We start from the raw sequence: 20,502 nt of genomic DNA on the forward strand, positions 1-20,502 counted from the left end.
ACACTAGAGGTGTATGAGCTCAGAGGAAAGGCCAGTTGAGGACACAGTAAGAAGGTGGCCAACTGCAAACCAAGGAGAGAAGTCTCAGGAGAAACCAAATCTGCCAATGCCTTGATCTTGGACTTATAGCCTCCAGCCCTGTCAGAAAATCCATTTCTGTTGCTTAAGCCAGCCAGTCTGTGGTATTTTGTTATGGCAGCCCTAGCAAACTAAAACAGTAATTAAACATTTAACAAAGAATAATAGACTTCATGGGCTTCCCTGGTGGTGCAGTGATTAAGAATCCGCCTGCCAATGCGGGGGACATGGGTCCGAGCCCTGGTCCAGGAAGATCCCACATGCTGTGAAGCAACTAAGCCCTGAGCCACAACTACTGAGCCTGCGCTCTAGAGCCCTCAAGCCACAACTACTGAGCCCATGTGCCACAACTACTGAAGCCTGCACGCCTAAAGCCCGTGCCCCACAACAAGAGAAGCCACTGCAATGAGAAGCCCACGCACGGTGACAAAGAGTAGCCCCCTCTCATCACAACTGAAGAAAGCCCACGCACATCAACAAAGATCCAATGCAGACAAAAAAAAAAAAAAAAAGAATAGTTCCTTCAGATTTGTAGTATGATGAACATTAAAGGTGAGAAACTGGAAGTACAGAGTCCCAAAAAGGAAAATGAAGAGAGTTTTCTTTGTGTGTTTGCTTGCTTGAATATGATAGTGATTTTTGAATATTTGTGTGTGAAAGAGAAGACAATAATGTTATGGGGTCATTAACTTGTTTCCAAATGTCCCAATTCACACCGCCCCTTTGAGGGTGGCTTTGGCTATGTGACTTGCTCTGGGTTCTGGTCATGCATGCAGAAGTGGTGTTTGTTCCCTACGGGCTTAAGCTTTGAAGACCAACGTGGCTTTGCCAGCTTCTGTTTCCCTCTCCACAGATGGCAGGCAATGCTTCAGATGGCAGCTGCTCTGTCACTCTGAGGCTTAAAGCCAGACCAACTGCAACTTGGGCAGCTCCCCTGCTGGTCTGAAATGGGCGTAGGTTGGGAACAAAAACATTTTTTTTTGGTTCTAAATGATTAAGGTTGTTTGCTACCACATCACAACCTGGTCTCTCTTAATTGATACAAGGATAAGAAAAGCAAATTAATAACTGATGGATCATAAGTTCTGAAAAGAAGAGAGAGGAAGGATTATGGAAAACAGAGTGGTTAGCTTCGGAGCAAATTCTCTGAGACTAAAAGAATGAAAGAAAGTCTATGTGAATGTTGGGGTAAGGTTTGATTTGTAAGGATAGAAATTGAGCAGAGAACTGTCTTTGGAGCTCTATGTTCTGTGTTTGGCAGTTTTGAGGTCACAGGAATTCAGAGTAACGTTGCAAAAAGTGGTTGCATTGAAGGATGAGGAGATCTATACTGGATATAGAAAAATAATAATAATAATTGAATTGGCAAGAAATGAAAGGCTTAAATCACTAGCAGCCACAGTGAGGTTAAAAACATTCACCTACTGCCACAGCTCCAGTGAATGTTGATCATAGTGAAAGAATTCATACTTCAGTTCCCAGCTTACTGTTCAGCCTTTTTTTTTTTTTAAATGCACCAGGCCCTCCTTTCCAATTTTACATGAAATGTCTAAATGAATAAAATATTATATTCTTTGGATGATTCAAATTTTAAGTTGCTGGAATGGTCACTATGTCCATACAATTATTTTTCTATAACCATGACACTAGTTCCAGTTAAAATTAGGAGAAAAATAAATTCAAGGAGATGTTAGCAGCTCCACCTATCTCTAAGGGGTTGTGTTAGCTACATGTTGGTTGCTCATCTTGGCCTTAAGACATCTCAAGAATACAGAAATCAAATATAATTACTAAGAGTAACACTGAAAATATTTTTTTAAAGAGGAAAACATGCCTTGTCAGAATATTTATTCAAAACCTGTATGTCAAGGCCATATGCACATTTATAATTTCTCATTTGATATTACAACATTCTAACAAATGATTTCTCTGACTAGGTCTGCCCTCCCATCTTCCCTTCAATGCACACCCCAAGCTCTTACCAGAATTTACTCCGGAAAATAGCCGTAATACTTTCCTGCTTAAAATCCTAACCACTCAGGTAAAATGTCTTACCATGGCTCAACATCTCTCCACTCTTTGCCCCTTAGCTTCCCATGACAGCTCCCTTCCCTCCATGCTCACACCCGAGCCAAAAACCAGACACTTACATTGCCTAAGACATCTCAATATTTACTACATAAGATTCCATGTTTAGCACATGGAATTTCTTCTCCCCAGAATGGCCTTCCCTCCTACTTCACCCTCCCAACCATCTACCCATCCTTTAAGATCCAGCTTAATCCCTACCTCCTTCCTAACTCCTTGCCTGACCAGCCTGTGAAGCTTCTTTTGGTACATCCTGTTCCTCACGCCACACTTGGCATCTGTTTTATAGCCCTGGTTATCTGTATTATAATCTCTGCCTGTGTATCTGCCTCCCTGATTAGAGGGTGAATTCTCTAAAGACAAGAGCTATGTCTGCTTTATATCCCCAGGGTTTGGACCACAGTTTGATACCCCACAGGGACCTAACAAATTCCTGTTGAGCTGGCCCCAGATGCAGTGTTAGTTTTTCAACAACTACCAGAATTAGAAGTTTCCACATGAAATACATTTTCAAAAACTATAATGATAATTTCAAGTCCTTAAAGAGCACAGCTGACTTGGGAAACTTTAAGTTAGGGGACCAACTCCAAGACTGTGGAGAAATATTAGAAAGACCTTCCTGTTGTGTTGTATTAGAAAATGGAAGAAATCTAAAGGGCTGGACTACAAGCTGTGCCAGATTCTACTAAACAAGTTCAAGGCAGATTCTATATCATATTTAGAATACACAGAGAGTATATATATATTCTTATGGAGAGAATATATAAGACCTCACAGAAAAACCTAAACGATCTTTTTGATCAAACTAATATATATATGTGATGCTGAAATTAACATGTAGTGACACATTAACATTTAGTCACACTGTGGTGTCAGCCATCATAATTAATATATCACAGGTATACTATATTATAGAGACAAGAGTTAGAGCCTTAGAGATAATCTGATCCAGTAGTGTTGTCCTAAATGCACTTTATCATCACCAAGGAAACAAACTGTACACCTAGATTAATCCCTCAGACATTCAGATTTTGTGTTTGATGTAGGACCCAGGCATCTGGGTTTTTCTGAAAGCTTCCTACAGGATCCTAATATGCAGCCTCTTACTTTATAACTAAGCAAAGTTAAAACCAAAGAAGTGGAAGGACTTGTAAAAAGTGACTATGTTATTTATTAAGTTAGTTATTTATTCAAGCATTTAGTCAATGTAGATCTTGACATCAGACCTTGACATCATTGTTTCATTAATAAATTAATAAAAATACCATCACTTTGCAATATCGGGCAGAGACTGGATGTTTGACAAATCAAAAGTTGAATGGCTCTTTATAGTAAAGAATATTTCCCTCCGTTTTCAAAGTTTTACAGATATTATCATGCTTTTCACAGAACACAGTAGTAGATTGGTAGACTAGAAAACAGATATATCACTTCCTCCTGCCAAAACCTGCACTTAGAAAGCCACGTGTTTAGACAGGATTTATCTGTATCTCTTTACCAGTTTGAAAGGTCTGGTGCAAAAAGCAGAGAGTGGAGTAAATTCTGATCACTGCCTAATGAATAGCTTTGCACACTGTGCTAGCACAGCAAAGAGGAAAAAGGCTGGAGCACAACTGCTCACTCATAGCTTCCAGACTTGTTTGCCCTGAGCTGACCGAAGGCAAGAGAGGAACACGGACCAGCATAGTTAGTGCTTCCTTGCTTCCCATGCCCTGGAGGCCAGCAGTGCCAGAAAGGTCTCCTGATCTGTCAAATGGAAAAAAAAAGAAAGAAAGAAAATGCAGTTCACCCTGAAGTTGTCATATCTAGCTTGGCTGACACAGGAATGCCCAGTTTTCTGCTCTAAAAACGAACACTTCTGACTGACTTACCATTATCATTTGACTTTAATCATTTTTAATGACAAAAGTAACATATCTTTTGGTGAGTAGTTAAATAATTAAAAGGCACATGAAGAATAAGTTCATATCTGTCCCTCCACAGTGTTTCCATCCTCTCTCCTGAGGTAACCAATGTTAACAGCCCGGGGTGCTTTCCTCAACTTCCTCTATGTGCACTGTAACACGTAACCAAAAACAGACAGGCAGACAGAGATGGCTTGGTTTTACAAAACTAGGACCAAGCTATACACATACAGGCAATTGGCTCTTCTCACTCGACAATATATCATGAACTCTTTTCTGGTTAATCAATCTAGGTCTTACTTATTTTTATACAGCTGTATAATATTCCAAAACCTGGATATAGCAACAATAGCATAATTTATCAAAATATTCCACTAAGCCAATTTTTATGTTTTAATTTATAAGGCTGTCATGTTCCTCACACATATAGTTTGAAGGGTGACAACCATGTGTTTCAAACTTTGCTGATTTTCTAGGGAGCTGTTTTCACTTAAGCATATGGCTCCAATCCACATTTGATTTTGCACTTCATTTCATGAGATGTTGCCGGAAACAGAGCTATGTTCAAAAGGCATACCTCTCAATCTTAGGTCTTCATCTAATGGGCATTTGTTTCAATTTTAAAACATTTATCAACTGTCATATAAACACTTCTTCGCCTTTTTCCCCTTGAACATGATATAAAAGAGAACATTTCTAATTTTGACCACAGCCAATTATCTGAAAAAGTTTTGGAGAAGAATCCGATTTTCAAATGGAACTTTCCTCTGTGGAATGTTTCAGACCACACGTTTCTGTATTTAATGACATATATTGATTTTTTTAGTCCTCACATCAGTCCGCACATAATGCAGAACCCAAATTAAAAGCAGTGCCTTGCACACTGTTTGAAAATATCTGTAGAACAAAGGTCAAATGTGCAGTTTGCTAGTTAATGGCCTGGGGCAGAGTTAAGGTTAATGTGGCACTAATGAACAGGCTCAAACCTGTGGACGTGTCTGCCCATGGTTGTCAAACAGGAGACATTTAAAGTGTCAGACTCCTTCCCCGCAGAGGAAATACATAGTCACGTGTTTCTAGATAAGGGCTATTTTCTCATCAATTCCGCATCTATATTTCACCATTTGACTTAATTCTCAACGAAGTCATTCTATTTGACAAAATATTTGCATAGATCTTGAGAAGAGATTTCTAAAGATTTCTATAGATTTCTGTTCTATGGCAATAACAGTTCTCATTGTAAATGCTTGAAAATAATTAAATACACACAGGCAGATTGGTTATAGGAAGACGGACATCGAGCTTCTTGGCCCCTTTCTACATAGGCTTCATGATGCCGGGAGAGGTGCAGGGAGAGGGTGGACACAACACTAAGAAGCAAGGCAATAAATGGCACTAGCATGCTTTATCATAGACAGAAATGTGCTTCAAGTACGGTGCACTCATATCTGATTAAAAAAGAAAATGCTGTTTTTTCTAAAAGAGTAACTCATAAAGTCTGCTCTCTGAACCCCACCTGAACCCGCTGCTCAGGATGGAAGCTGTGACCTGAGAATCGGCACCCTTCTCCAAGAGAAGGATTTTTTCCTTCTGACTAAATGATTCCAGCTTTCTCCCTCCTGATAGGAAGTCTTCTTGTTCATGAGACGGGATTTCCCTTCCTTTGCAGCTTTACGGTGCTTTCTCAACAGAGCTGAAGGGGTTAAGGTGGATGGGGAGGTTGGGGGGCACCAGGGAAAATGATGGGAAAGAGCAGTGGAAACATGCTGACATCCTCCCAGCCCCTCTGCAGAGGATTCTTTTCCGACAGGTGCTGCATGCTTCAGGCTCCCCAGTGGTGATTTTATACCAGCCCTTGAGCTGAACCATCATAGGCATCTATACGATTAGTGTAGACACTTCTATTCTCACTTTTCAATATCCTCAAACCCAATGCATTACCATTTACCGTCCCAGGAAAAAGCACCATTTCTGAAGCATCCTCTTCTAAAAAGAGTGATTTAAACCGGGTGTCAAAACTAGGTTTTCAAAACAAGCTCTCATCTCATTTTTCCACGTTGTAAAAATGTACCTCAAAAGCACTGACTCGGTTCTCCATTAAAAGGACTTTAAATAAAGATCTTAACTCATTTATAAAAATAAACAAAGGACCAAGCACACAATATTTAAACAAATCAGACAGTATTAAACTGAGCAACCGTCCCAAAGGAGATGATATAATTTCTCCTGCCTCACAACTTTTTGTTCATTTTAATAAAAATATGTAATTATTTGTTTAGTTCTATCAGTTTCAGGAAGCATGCTATTATTTTTCCAATAGAAAGAAATGTCTAGGACCTGACCGAGTCAAGACCAACAAGAAGGTTTAGCCAAACAGAATATTTGCAAATCTGATGATTGTAGTGTAGGTCATTTATACAGAGAAACACTATACCTGTATTTTGAGATTCAGGATTTTAGGTCAAATCTTGAATGTACTCTCTTTTGCAGGATATTTTCTGTGGTTGCTAACATTTTAACTATAAACTCCATGAATTAGGGGATAAGAAAACATTCGGGACAATATTTTCCTCTCTCAGCATCAGAACATTAATGAACTACTTCCGCTTTGGTAGTCTGCCAATAAATGGGTTGCTTCCCTATTCCTTCTTTCCTTTTCTCTTTTACTTATTGACTTCAATCAGATATTCCTGGTTACCTCCATCCACAAACTTGTCTAACTGACAGACAATATATGCCTGGTACAAATTATTCTCCCTTGCATTTTCACTTAGTGTAAACCTCTCAGTGTATATATTTGTGTTCCTGGATTCTGATTTTGAATATCAGATGTAACCCAGGTATTTATTGTGTTCCCAATTTCTGAAAGGTGGCATGGAATACTGCTGACATCTAAAGTACTGTCCATATCAGAATTAAAATAATACATTTTCCCTTATGATTATTCATACGTATCTCTGTTTACATAAGGCTTAGCTTACATTGGAAAATGTAGACAAACCAAAGACAATAAAGATTATGAATCCTTTGGATTCAGTCAATTTGCAGGACCCCAAAGTTGCAGGGGTCCATGTGTAAGAAGATTCTTGCTGAAAGACGGTCAAACCAACACAGCCAAAGGAGCACCTTAGACTATTGATCTTCAAAAGTCATCAAACAGAATTGATCATATTTTTAGAAGAAAAGCTGATCTGCAAGTTCATAAGTCTATGAATATGGCCTAAACAAAAAAAAAACCATCCCAAACTACCTTCAAACTTTCATGAGTTGCACTTCTAAGCAAAAGATTCCACACATGATTCTGGAGACCACAGTGTGCCCTAGAAATGGCTGATATAAATTTGCGTCTTAGTGTGAACATGAGAAAAATTTTAAAAAGCAGAGCCTCTATTAGATGATATAATCCACTCTAGAAACACATTTCTTCTATTTTGAGCACAATTATGGAGAACTGGCAGCTTTGTTATTTCTATTCAACACGCAAATGGATAAAAATATGAGTATCTCTTGGTTCTACCTGCTCCCCATTTTCCCCTCTTATCTGTATGCATGATTTGGACACTTCAAATGTCAATGATAGATTTAAACTGATGGAATATTTGTTGCAATGCAAAACCAACAGAAGAAAGTACTTGGTACTCTTGCTGTAGATGGAGCACTCATGAGGCTTCTAAGTACAATTAATTTTGCTGCTTTAGTAAAAGAAATGAGCTTCACATTATCCCAATGAAGGCCCAAAAGATTCTGCTAAAAATTCTGAAATATCTTTTATGTACTCCTATAAAAACCACCAACTTCAATATGACACAGATTCAAATCCTCCTCACCTCTGAAAAAATCTGAGTGAAAAAAAAAAAAATGGGAGCTGAATTTGGGGTTCTTTTAAACTCTGCAGATGTTCACTGACTTTCCAAAGGAAAATGGATAAAAGGTTCACTTTTTGTGAGAAGGAAGTAAAGAAGGAAGGAAGTCAGGTATGTTAGGGAAATTTGCATTCACAGTTTGGTTTTCTCGATGGGGTAATATCTTTAGTCATATAAACGAGATAAGCCTATACTCATGATTATAAGCACTACTGAAAAGCTTCTAAGCTCATCTGGCAAAGCTCCTACTTACTGGGAAATAGAAGGTTTTTGGAGAACCATTTAGAAAAATGTCCAACTTAAAGGTTATTGGCTGAGAAATGTATGTTTTCTTTCTGTAGTGAGAAATTTGGGGAGATTTATTTCTACTCATATTAACTTAAATTTGACAGTCTCAATGTTACAGATGTCACAAACTAAGTTGAAGCCCAAAGCATTATGGACCATCAATGTAACTTGAAGAATTTAGAATAAATCTCACATTCCCTGATATAAACCTATCCTCATCTAAGCAAGCAAGCTGTGAGAGTTCTAACTGCAGACACTGATAACCACATAAATTTGTTTTCTATAATTGTCAATAATTGTTATCAACAAATAGCGAGCAGCATCCATTGGACACCAGATATCAAAGACCATCACAATTTCAACTTCTAGTTTATACCAACTAGTTGCAGCCATATCACCTTTTAGCACAAATACTGTGGAATCTCAGCTTAATTTCCCTTTGTTTGGATTTAGTTTCAGATATTTCATGAAATGGTCATTATTTTTTTTCCAAGAACAGCTAGAAAATAAGAGCAAACCCAGTTTAAAGTCCTTACTTTTAATATTCACTTTAGGTGGAGTAAATTGCTTTCCAGTGCAACAAAACGCTGCAGGTATTTGTTTATGAACTTTCTCATTCTGGGAAGTTTTTATCAGATTCTCAGCAGGGTACATGACCCGCAAAAGGTTAAGCCCCGCAAGCCTAAACGTTTGCCACATGTTTGCTCTGCCTTTCGGCACCCCTTCTTCCTGTGGGCCTGGGTTTTGACCCGCTGGGTCCTGGTCTGCATTATTCATGTCGGGCTCGACGCTGGCCTGCCTGGTGCTCCTGTTTCCTTAGCCCTGCTCTGGCCTGGCCTCTGGCCCCTCATCCAAAGCCTCGCCCTGGCCTGCCCTGCCCTGGGTGCCCTCGCTGCCACCCCTCACTAAGCACTGTTTTAAATTAAACAGAAATGTTCTCCTTGAAGGGAACATGACCTTTATTTTAGTAAATTAAACGTACAGGTAATAAATAACAATGACACCTCAAAGAAGCACCGACTTCCTTTTAGGAAATAGATCTCCAGTCCTACAAACGATATTAAATTTTTCTCAAAGCGTTGACTTTTCCCTGACCTATGGATATTTTCATCCACTGAGTATATGTACACACAATTCATGAAGCCCAGTCTACTAATACTGATTTACCGATATAAACAAGTACATATACCCAAACACACACAAGTCAAGAATTTTAAAAATTAATTAATTGTGGTTTCACTAATATTTTCCTAAGTAAGGTTTAACAACGTAGCTATGAGTTCATGTATTTTAAGCTAACTGATTCTACTTAACATGAACCTTTTGAGCTCTCCTGGCAATCATCCTAAATAATATTGTGTTCTTCCTTCGGTATATGTTTAAAGTTTTTTCTAATTGTGATTTAATTATTTTTAACCACCTCACTGTGTTCTTTTGTGACGTACAGGGTAACAATTAATTTGCTTTCACAGACAGACCCATCCTGCATAAGAATGACACCCTGACTCATTCCCCTCCTTAAAATGCAACTTCAAGTGTCCTCTTTAGTTCCCATCCTCAATAAATAAAATTCTTAATGTTCCAAGTGGTAAAATTCTCACCCAGATCAAGATTTAATTATCACATTAGGATAAAATGGAACTTCCTGTTGATACAATATCCCAAATAAGTTCTGAAGAGAAAACTGAAACAAAAACTCACAAAACAATTTAAATTATATTTTGTTTCCAACATTGAAAATCCATTATTTCTAAAAATTCTCTTTTCCCCACCTTCACATCAAAATCACCTCTGACATTAAACATATTTTACTTTTACTAAGACCTAAGACAGCCTGTTACCCCAACACACACTCATGCTTGCAGCCCATCCCCTTAATTGGCATCTTCTTAAATGAGAGGCTTGGCTAATTGGAATGCTTTCTGGAGAACAGATGGGGCATTGGTGTTGAGACTCTGTCTTAATTTATTGTCCTGGGGTTTTCCTAATTACCCACTTAATTGGCACAGCCACACTGCTTTGAAATAATAATGTACAGCTAATTATCACCGATTTAAGCTTGCTAATAGCTTATTCTTACCAGCTAACTTCAAGAAATCAAGCAGAGAGCAGGAACTGCCACAGGGAAAGCACGCGGCCTGGGCTGGTTTAGACAGCTATGTGAGTGCAATGTCCTTTACAGCTGTGTTGTCTTGGTTTCTGCCCAGGAAAAAAGGCTAAATAGTGATGCTTTGCTAGATGTTTAAAGCCTTTTCCTTGCCTTTATCAACTTTCGGAGACCTTTGTAACTGGTAGGTATCAATCACTCCAAGTCTCCAAATAACTCATTACTAGCATGCTACCTACATGGGAAAAATTGGGTAGACTGAATAAGTACATCTCCAAAACGTGAAAAAAAATAAACTGTAGTTTAGCTCCTCTTTTTCCAGGCTCCATCAACAAGCGTAGCACAACCCTTAAACCCAGAGAAAGATTTTCATAATTTCCTTCTTCACATGTTAGAAATACAAGAAGGCAATGTGTTCAACAGAAAGGTTCTCAGTGAATTCAGAGGAAGAAGAGGGAGAAAAAAAAAAAAAACTCAGGAACTTAGGAATATAGAGAAATATCTATCTTTAAGATAGGAAACTATACTTCTGCCTTAGTGTACACTTATTCTGCATTTATTTTAGGAAATTCTTCAGACATCTCTAGGTCAGAGTTCCTAGAAGCAGCGTCTGACACAGGAACATGGATGCAGGTGACTCACTGAGGGATGCTCTTAAGAGAGAGGCAGTGGGGAGGAAGAAGTTAAGCAGTGATGTTGTCTCAGCTTCAGCCAGATTCCACAAGGGGTGCTGCAGTGTGAATTTCACCACATATATGGTCCCACCACTTTGAGCAAGGGGCAAACCTGGTATCCACCTGTGTCAGTCAGTCATTGCCTGCAAGCTGCCACCAACAGGGTGAGGTAGGTGGGAGTCTGCCTCCTCACCCAGGTGGATGAGATGGTGTGAGAGCCACTCTCCAGGATGACCCCCAGTACTCTTTCCCTTCTTGCTTCTGTGTGGTCCCCTCCACACTGAATAGAAATGACCTGTAGAACCTTTAGGATATTGCAAAAATGACTGTGGGTTCTGGAGGCTGGATCATTAAAGACACTGCAACTTCTGCCTTGCTTTCTCTCGATTATTTGCACGGAGGGAAATCAGCCACAAAGTGGTGAGAGAACTCAAGCAGTCCTATGGAGATGTCACTGTAACAAGAAACCAAGGCCTCCTGCCAACAGCCACATGAGTGAGCTACCCTAGGAGATGATACTCCAACTCCACTAAAGCCTTCAGATGACTGAGGCCCCAGCTGACTTCTTGACAGCAGTCTCCCAGAGACCCTGAGCCAAAACTCCACAGTTAAGCAGCTCCCAATTTCCTGACCCACAGAAAGTTACATAATAAATGCTTATGGTTGATTTAAGCCACTAAGTTTTGGAATGATTTGTCAGGGAGCAATAGATAACTTCTTCTATTTGTTAAGGGAAATTCTATTCATTGAGGGAAATTACCCAGATAGCAAGGCAGCTGTGCATTATCAGCAGTCAGGACACAGAATCAGGAAGCAGATAAAATGGCCAGGTAGAGGGATGCAAGTAGGGCACCGGCAACATCCTCTACCTTAGATACCTTTCACATCAAATATTTCCATTAAAACCTTCATGCAGCTTAATACAGTGTCATGTCATGAACTTAATTATGGCTTGGACATTTAGTTTTAAAAATGTAGCTGGCAGCAAATTCTAGACCTAGTGAAAATATTCTTCAAAAATGAAGATATGTTCAGACAAACAATCGCTGAGAAAATTCGTCACTAGTAGTAAGCAATGAAAGATGTACTAAGGCTAACGCGAAACGATTCTAGAACACACGGAACTGAAAAAAAAGCAGAAGAAAGAATAAAATATGTAATTCTAGGTAAATATTGACTAAAGACAAAAATAACATTAATGTCTTGGGGGTTGTTAAAATGTTGGCAGAAGTAAGATTTGTTGACAAAGATAGCACAAAAGCTAGGAAGAGAGTAATGGAGTGAAACTGTTTTGAAGAACTTAATATTGTTCAATGAAGTGGTAAAATTTTTAAAGTAGATGGTAAAAATTAAAAGTGCATATTGAGATCTCTATGATAACCATTAAGAGAATAATAAACACCAATCTAAAAAGCTATGGAGATAAAAAATAATAAATGCCAGCCAAACTCGAAAGAAGGCAAAAAAGGAAGAATAAAAGAAAAAAGGTATAAAGGGAAAACAAAGAACACGATGGTAGCCTTAAACCCAACTACTACTTCAGTATATTATATATCACTGTAAAACATTGTAGAACCAACCTAAAATTGAGTCATTTATGTCAATGACAAAATGAAGATGGTCAATGTAGGCGCATAAAGGAAACAAGCTAACGTTACAAGAATTTACAGCTCTTCTCAGAAATGGGCAGAGGACACCAGCCAAATCCCAAACACCAAGTCTGTCCATGCCATCTCTGGACTTCCCGTTCCCCTAACTCAGCTGCCCTGATCCACGTAAGAAAGAAGACCAGTAGGCAACCAATCAGCTAAAAAAGCCAAATAACTTCCATATTTATTCCATAAAAATCCCTTAGTCTGTGAGCAAATCAGAATTCACTACTTCCATTGCCTTGAGTTTCCCGGTTTGCAGGTTGAAATCCTTGCAAGAAACTCACCTTTCTGCTTTTTTTTTTTATTATTATTCAGTACAGAGTTTGGTTTTTGACACCATGGGCTAAACATTCCAATTAAAAAACAAAAAGAAAAGTGATTAATTACCTCTTAAGAAATACTGTTGGCCACCCCCCCCCCCCAAAAAAAGGTCAAATTATTTATGTCAACAATGGTTATGTAAAACATAACCTCAAAAGAATTGTCTGAATAATAGAAAACTACATAACAAACTCTCACTCTGCCACAAAGACCTGAAAATGTATATGTTTTAAGTCAGGTGCCATAAATCTACCATAATTTTAAATAACAGAATTTTTTTATAAGATATACAAATAAAGGAATTAAATCTAAATTATGACAATATAATTTTAAAAGACTTTGACTTATTTATATGTAAAAACAGTTTTAAAGTTTTAGTAAATAGAATAGTGTTAATTTATATAGTAAGACAGCGTCAGAGACACTGCTGCATTTTTAGCTGGAACAACTAACTATACTGGATATGAGCAAGTTTCTCTGGGATACCTCCTAAGAAGGTAGACTGTAGTGCATAGAGTATATGAGTTTTACCAGGTACTTGCCAGAACAGCTGTACCAGTCCACCATGTGATCGTTCACAGAGAAAACCCAGTCTCATGAACAGACTGATCATTAGAAATGGAGTACAAAAAAGTCACCGCATGTAGCATTATAAACATATCTCTGTCTGAATCAATCTTTGTAGTCAATATATCTCCAATCAAAACTCAAGAGATTATAAAATATATTTGAAAATTAAATTCCACAAAAATCTAAGAGAATTTTGAAAAACAGTAAATAAGGAGGCTTACAAGATTTAACAAAATCTTGAAGAGCAAAAGAAAAAAATAGAATAAAAACAAACAAAAACAGCAAATGGAGCAATTTCATAGTAGGCTTATAAACAGGCCAGTGTATCTAGTATCTATCCATGGAAACCTTGAGTACAAAGTAAAAAGAAAAAAAAATCAATGAGGAAAGGAAAAGGATTGATTGTTTTAGAGCATCCCTTGAAATCTGCCTCAGAATTTGAAAAATTTAAGTTGGAACTTTACCTCATACATATGACATATGTAAAGATACAGTCTCTACATATATTAAACCTGAGAAACAACACTATAATGCTAGTATGAAAAAGAATAGTATAATATATTTTTGAATTGATGCAGGCAAGAAAATTTAAACAATAAAACATTTTATAAACGAGAATTTCTATTTAACAAAGATCATCTTAGACTGAGTTACTCATCAACTCATTTACATTTAACTGAAATATCTTAGAAAATGTTTGTACAGTCTAAAACTGACAAACAATATATGGAACATAAAAAGAAACTCCTACAACTGGACAAATTAAATTTAGAAAGGAATCTAGTAGGAAATTGAGTTAACAGAAAAAAAGGAAACAGAGAGAAAAAATTATAGGAAATATTTAAAACTATATTAGTTTGTATTAGTTATCCTATATAATGATAATTAAATTATATTAGTTAATATATCAGAGTGATAAGAAAATAGCTCACCCATGAAATAAGAATGGAATGTGAATTAACAAAAACATTAAGTGCAAGAAAAAAATCCTTGGAATTAGAGCTAAAAAAAGAAATGTCACTTTATTTGCCACAAAAAAGAATTCACAATCTCTCACCTAGTTCCTAATCCCAGCTTCCAAGTACCTTCACTATAGTAGTGCTGGGTTCTCTTGAGAAAGATCCCTGCACAAGCCCAACAATTATGTAGCATAAATCTTCCTTCATGTCTTCCCTTAAGGGACCTGTGGCCCTTTTGCTTCCCAGGAACAAACACCAGCTCTCAGTTAATCCTAATCCTAAAGACCCAGAATGCCACTCTACTCTATCTGTTCAAGTGGGGCTTATAGAAGTCAAATGAAAATAAAATTTTAGGCTCAGTCTGTCTCACTCTGGGCCCGGTGAGTCCACAGAATTGTGTCTATTTCACAATTCTGAATATGTTTTTGGAAGAGACATACACACCCCTTGCACAGTCCCCATACTGGTTCCTCAACTCACAGAGAGAGGGCCAAATTGAAATCCCTAAAACTACCTCTCGCACAAAAGTAGTAAAACAAAAGAGTATCACATCCGTATTGGTTCTGGTACCAATTCCAACAGGTGGAGAGGAAGTGGGGGTCCCACACAAACAAAAAGCAATTTTCCCATAGCAGCAGGGTGTCTGAAAATTCAACTCAGTTCTGACAATACCTACCCAGAGGCAGTATCAGATTCCACAGCTTAATGGTTCAGTCCTAAAAGACTGTACCCCCTCCCCCCACACACACTTCAGATGCCAGTCTCAAGTCCAGGTTGTTATCTGTACTTCTGACCAATTGGCTATAAATCACATGTTCCCACGACTTCCTCCCCTTGGGTTTGATTAATTTTCCACAGCAGCTCACAGAACTTGAAGAAACATTTTACTTACTAGGTCAACAGTGTATTATAAAAGGATACAACTCCGGAACAGCCAGATGGAAGAGCTGCACAGGGCAAGGTAATGAAGGATGGAACACAGAGCTTCCACGCCCTCTCCCAGCATGCCACTCGCCTAGCGCCTCCACGTGTTCACCAACCAGGATGCTCTCCAAACCACGTTCTTTGGGGGTTTTATGGAGGCTTCATTACACAGCTGTGATTGATTAACTCACTGGCCACTGGCAATTGAGTCAACCTGTGGCCCCTCACTTCTCACTGGAGGTTGGGAAGTAGAACTAAAAGTTCCAACCTTCTAATCACATTTGGCTCTTCAGATAAACAACCCCCATCCTTAGGTGTGGTCCAAAAGTTACCTCATTAACATAACAAAAGACACCATTCTGCTCTCATCACTTAGGAAAATCCAAGCGTTTTAGGAGCTCTATGCCACAAATGGTGTCAAAGAACAAATGTATATTTCTTACTATAAATCACACTATCACAATATCCTTACGGAATTGCTGAGTTTAGGGTCATCATCGAAGACAAGAAAAGTGAGGTGGTAGTGATCCTAACACTTCACCATTGACCTCCCTTGTGCAGCGGGTCTGTGCTCACAGGGGTGAACATGGAGAATGGATGGATTACCATAACCTGAATCAGAGGGTGACTCCAATTACGCACTCCTTTGCATGTGGTGTCTGCTAGAGCAAATCAAAACATGTCCCACCACCTGCTATCCAGCTAATGACTTGACAAATGCTTTTCTCTCTTTACCAATTAGTAAGGATAATTAGAAACATTTCATTTTCAGCTGGCAAGAATCCGTTCACTGACAGACCTCAGGGCAATTCTCCCAATCCATGACAGACAGGAGCCGTGATCATCTAGACATCCTACAGGACACCATGCTGATAATCAAATATTGATCTCATCATGCTAGACAACTTTGTAGACAAGTGAACGACTCTGGTGGGGAAAAAATATTGACATTTTGAGTGCCTGACTATTCAGCAGGGTTTCTAAATGTCTAGTAGCCTGAATCTGATTGGGATATTCTTCTAACGTAAAAGGCAAATTTTTGCACTTAAGATGACCTGGTGCACAGAGCTTTTGGAGTCCTTTTGCATATTAGAGAAAACATATTACACACATATCACAACATATCATGTTGCTATAACTCATTTGTATAGTAGCACCAAGCTGCTCTGACATTCAGTCCAGATGACCCAGTTCATCTATTCAATGCTGACTGAAGTACTTGTGGCAAATAAAGATGCTCTACCGACACTCCTGAAAGCCCCATTAGAAGAATCACAGTATAGACATCAAGGCTTTTGGAGTAAAGTCATTTCTTCTTTTACCGAACACTATTTTTTTTTTGTTTGGGTAGTTGGTTGGTTGGTTAGTTGCTCTGTCATTTGGTAGGTCGGTCAGTTGGTAGGTTGACAACTGGGCTCTGACAGAAACTGCACACTTGACCATGAGCCAGCAAGTGATTCTGCAACCTGAGATGCCCATGAGGAGCTAAATGCTATCTGATCTGCAGGTTATAAGATCAGGCTTGTATAGAAGCAATATAACATCAAGTGGAAGTGATCTATTGGAAATCAGGCTCAAGTGGGTGGAAAAAGGACAAGTAAGATGCCTGGAAAGTAGCCCAGAATCACTAAGCACTATTCCTGCTGCACGGCCCCAACGACTTCAATCAAAATTTATGACCTCATGTGGAAAGATCAGTTGATGATGGATAAATAAAAGTCAGGCTGTAAAAGGAAAATCAAAATGGTATTGCTAAGAGAGCTTTCTAAAATGGAGTCCATTGAGGAAGTGTGACTTACGCATGTCTCAGCCTGGATGGAATCTGACCTCTGACCACTTATTGTCTTAATGCAGACACCCAGACATCTGCCCAATGATACTTATCAGACTCTTACCCCAAATAACTCGTGACAGCCTATCTACTTATTGAACCCTTACCCTAAAATAGCCCTTAAGGATAAATATTTCCTTTCTTACATCGGAGTCAATCATAATTCTTGCCAGACAACCTGAATAACCTTGTGGTTTTTGTCTTTATAAGCCCCTGACTCTTCCCCCCGTTCCAACACTCCTTCAGTTTCACCCAAATCTGTGTCCCAAATTGCAACTCCTAAGAGCGCAAATAAACTCTTTTCTTATTTGCAGTCTTCTGCATTGCCTGCATTCGAGAAATCAGTATACCTTAGCTATGGTGGTTCTTATAATAAAACCCAGCTAAGGAAGATCTTAAGTTCCTAAAGATCACGTCAGTTTCATCACCAAAACAACCAAATTGCTGGTAAAACTTTGATGACAAAGTCTACTTTACAATAGGAAAGGGTAAATAAAATTCAGGTCTAAATTATGGACAGGTCTGTACAATATATAGGCATCAAGCAGAAATATATTGCCACACAGCAATTAAGTTCCATTCAGGAATGGCAATTTAAAAAAATGTGTACAAATGAAATGCTTAAGTGGGTTCAAGGGCAGGACCTCTGGTTGTTCACTCTGTGTGACAGGAGACTGGCCTGTGATGAGCCTACCCTGATTCATGGGAAATGGCTAATGGTGGCTGACAGGTCAAGGGCATAGAAATAATGAGTTTGCAAGATTCGTGACACAGAGGTCTATTCAATGGCCAGGATAGGTACTATAAGACTTTCTGCTCAGATAAGCCCCTCATTGCTCCTGAGCCATTTTGTAACATTTCACCTGCATGGTCTCAGTTTTGCAAGGGAATAAATCATGTTAAGTGCTGGGTTTTATAAAGAATGAGGCAATTAGCTCTATTCCAAAAGGAAGGAAACAGATCTCACATTACAGAGAGTAAAGCTATGTAAAATACTGAATTCTCCACAAGGTATTGTTAGAAATAATTATTTGAATTAATAAACAAATATAGAATTCCAAGTTTCAGATCAATTAAAAAATACCTACTGAGAATCTAGTAATTGCCATTGTACTGGTCAACTGAATACCAAAGTAAACAAAATAGTAGTTTCTTCCAGTTTTAAAAGGTTTTTAGTTTAATCACTAATTATCAAGCAAATGACACTAATGAAAGCTTTAATTTAAAAAGTGAAATCATGATGTGCACAGTGGTAGAAATGTGAGTGACAGAAGCAAGCCATTCAATGCTTATCATTTTGAATCAACAGATTGTAATTTTTAGCATTCCAGGTAAAAGGTATGGACACCTTATTTTTTTAACAGGTACCTAACATTCAGTAATACTTACCACATCATTTACATGAATACTCTTTCTGTCTTGTATTCTGTCCAATATAGTAGCCATTAGCTACATGCAAAATTTTGACTAAAATTAATTAAAATTATGCAACGTTAAAAATTCAATTCTTAGTCACACTAGCCACATTTTTTAAAAAAATTTTATCTTATTGAGGGTAAGAACACTTACCATGAGATCTACCCTCTTAATGAATTCTGAAGTATACAGTACAATACTGTTGACCACAGGGAGGGAGACATGAGGAGTTACTATTCAATGGGCCTAGTTTTAGTTGAGCAAGATGACTGTTAGAGATTTCTGTACCACAGCATACACTAGCCACATTTGAAATGCACAATTATTATATGTGTGTAAGGCCTGTCATATTATACTATAAAAAATGTTACCTTATCATAGAAAGGTTTTTGGTCTCCTGAGTTGAACCTATCTTCCTAATTAACAGAATAGGAGGAAGCACTGTATTTTAAAGGTAATTAATGTTGATCTTTCATCTCTTCAAGAGTGTATTTTGTTCTACAGTATTGAATACATTCTATTCTGTTGTAAAATTAATAGCTTACTTTCTTTTCTCTTTCTGGTTGTAAAACAAATGTCTTACTTTCTTCTGTTGGCAAGTGAGTCTTCACCATTTCTTATAGAGATCTTCAATCCATGCTTCTCTTTGCTTCCATCAAAAGAACAACGGGGGCTTTGAGTGGGTGTTCTGACTGGATGGCCACAAATCTTATTTACCTTTTAAACAGAAAATATTAAAGACAGTTAGAAACCATGCTCCAGCCTTTCTGAGAATGTAATGTTTGCTAGAGTTCAAAACACTGACATATTTATACCACAGTATTAACCTTTAAGAGATACAAAGTTTGTTAATTTTTAAAATAGAGGGAATCAAATTATGTGTATAAAATGGCAACCATAATTAATTGATGCTATACACATTTATACAGTTTGCATGCATGCAAGTACAAAATACACAAATAAAATATATATGAAAACTAGCAAAAAAATCAGAGAACTACATTAATAAACTAGACTTCTTGTATAAATAAAACTATTTAACCCAAGTAGATTATTTCTGGTTTATATTCATATGTATGACTAATCACACACCTATACTAAAATTTTTAATAAAATAATTTGCTACTGAATATGTGGTCCATTTCTATATGATTTCTGAGGGTAGTTTTCTTCCTAAAATCCTTTCTTAGAAATGGCAACAAATATGTTTATATAAGATGACATTTCATAATGGTTGTATATCTTCTTCCTCATTTTGCTTTGATTTCAAATGTGTTATTCATGGTCTCCTTTTTAAATATTATTTATAGAATTGAAAATTTTATTTTTAATACTACTTATCTAGTAAAGATCTTCATGTAACTTATGTAATTATCATTGAAAATTAAGTAATTAATTGGACACAGTACTATGTAAAGCATCAAAAAAGAGCCACAAGATACCATATACATTTTAAAAGGCATAGTAGTATAATTTAAAATACATAAAAACATTGCCTGAGAGTCAAGAGACTTTGGTTCTTATCCTAATTTTTCCTTCTTAATTGCTGAGATCTTGAAAACTGGCAGAACTTTTTCGAACTTGATTCTCTTATATGTAAGATGAAGTTAGAACAAATTATTCTAAAGTTCCCTCAAAGTGGTAAATTTTAAAAATTTTCCATCAATGAGCATTAAAGAAGTTATGCATCAACTCATTTATTTAAACCATAATTATTTTGTTCCAGTATTTGCAAAGAACATGTATTAGATGTTACAGGAGATAAAAGATTAGAAAGTGAATTTTCCCCCAAAGAGCTGATAATATAGAAGAAAATAAAAAAATCGC

At 37.6% G+C, this 20,502-nt stretch overlaps 1 protein-coding gene across 1 annotated transcript in view; it reads right to left on the reverse strand.

The window, feature by feature from the left end:
• The window catches only part of GPC5 (glypican 5), a 1,362,776-nt gene that overhangs the window by 1,040,393 nt on the left and 301,881 nt on the right, over positions 1-20,502 (reverse strand). Inside the window, exon 4 of the mRNA XM_057706978.1 lies at positions 19,259-19,392. Coding sequence (XP_057562961.1) covers positions 19,259-19,392 — 134 coding nt within the window. The remainder of the gene's footprint in view (positions 1-19,258; positions 19,393-20,502) is intronic.

This window comes from Hippopotamus amphibius, chromosome 14, assembly GCF_030028045.1.
Source record: "Hippopotamus amphibius kiboko isolate mHipAmp2 chromosome 14, mHipAmp2.hap2, whole genome shotgun sequence".
Taxonomy (NCBI): Eukaryota; Metazoa; Chordata; class Mammalia; order Artiodactyla; family Hippopotamidae; genus Hippopotamus; species Hippopotamus amphibius.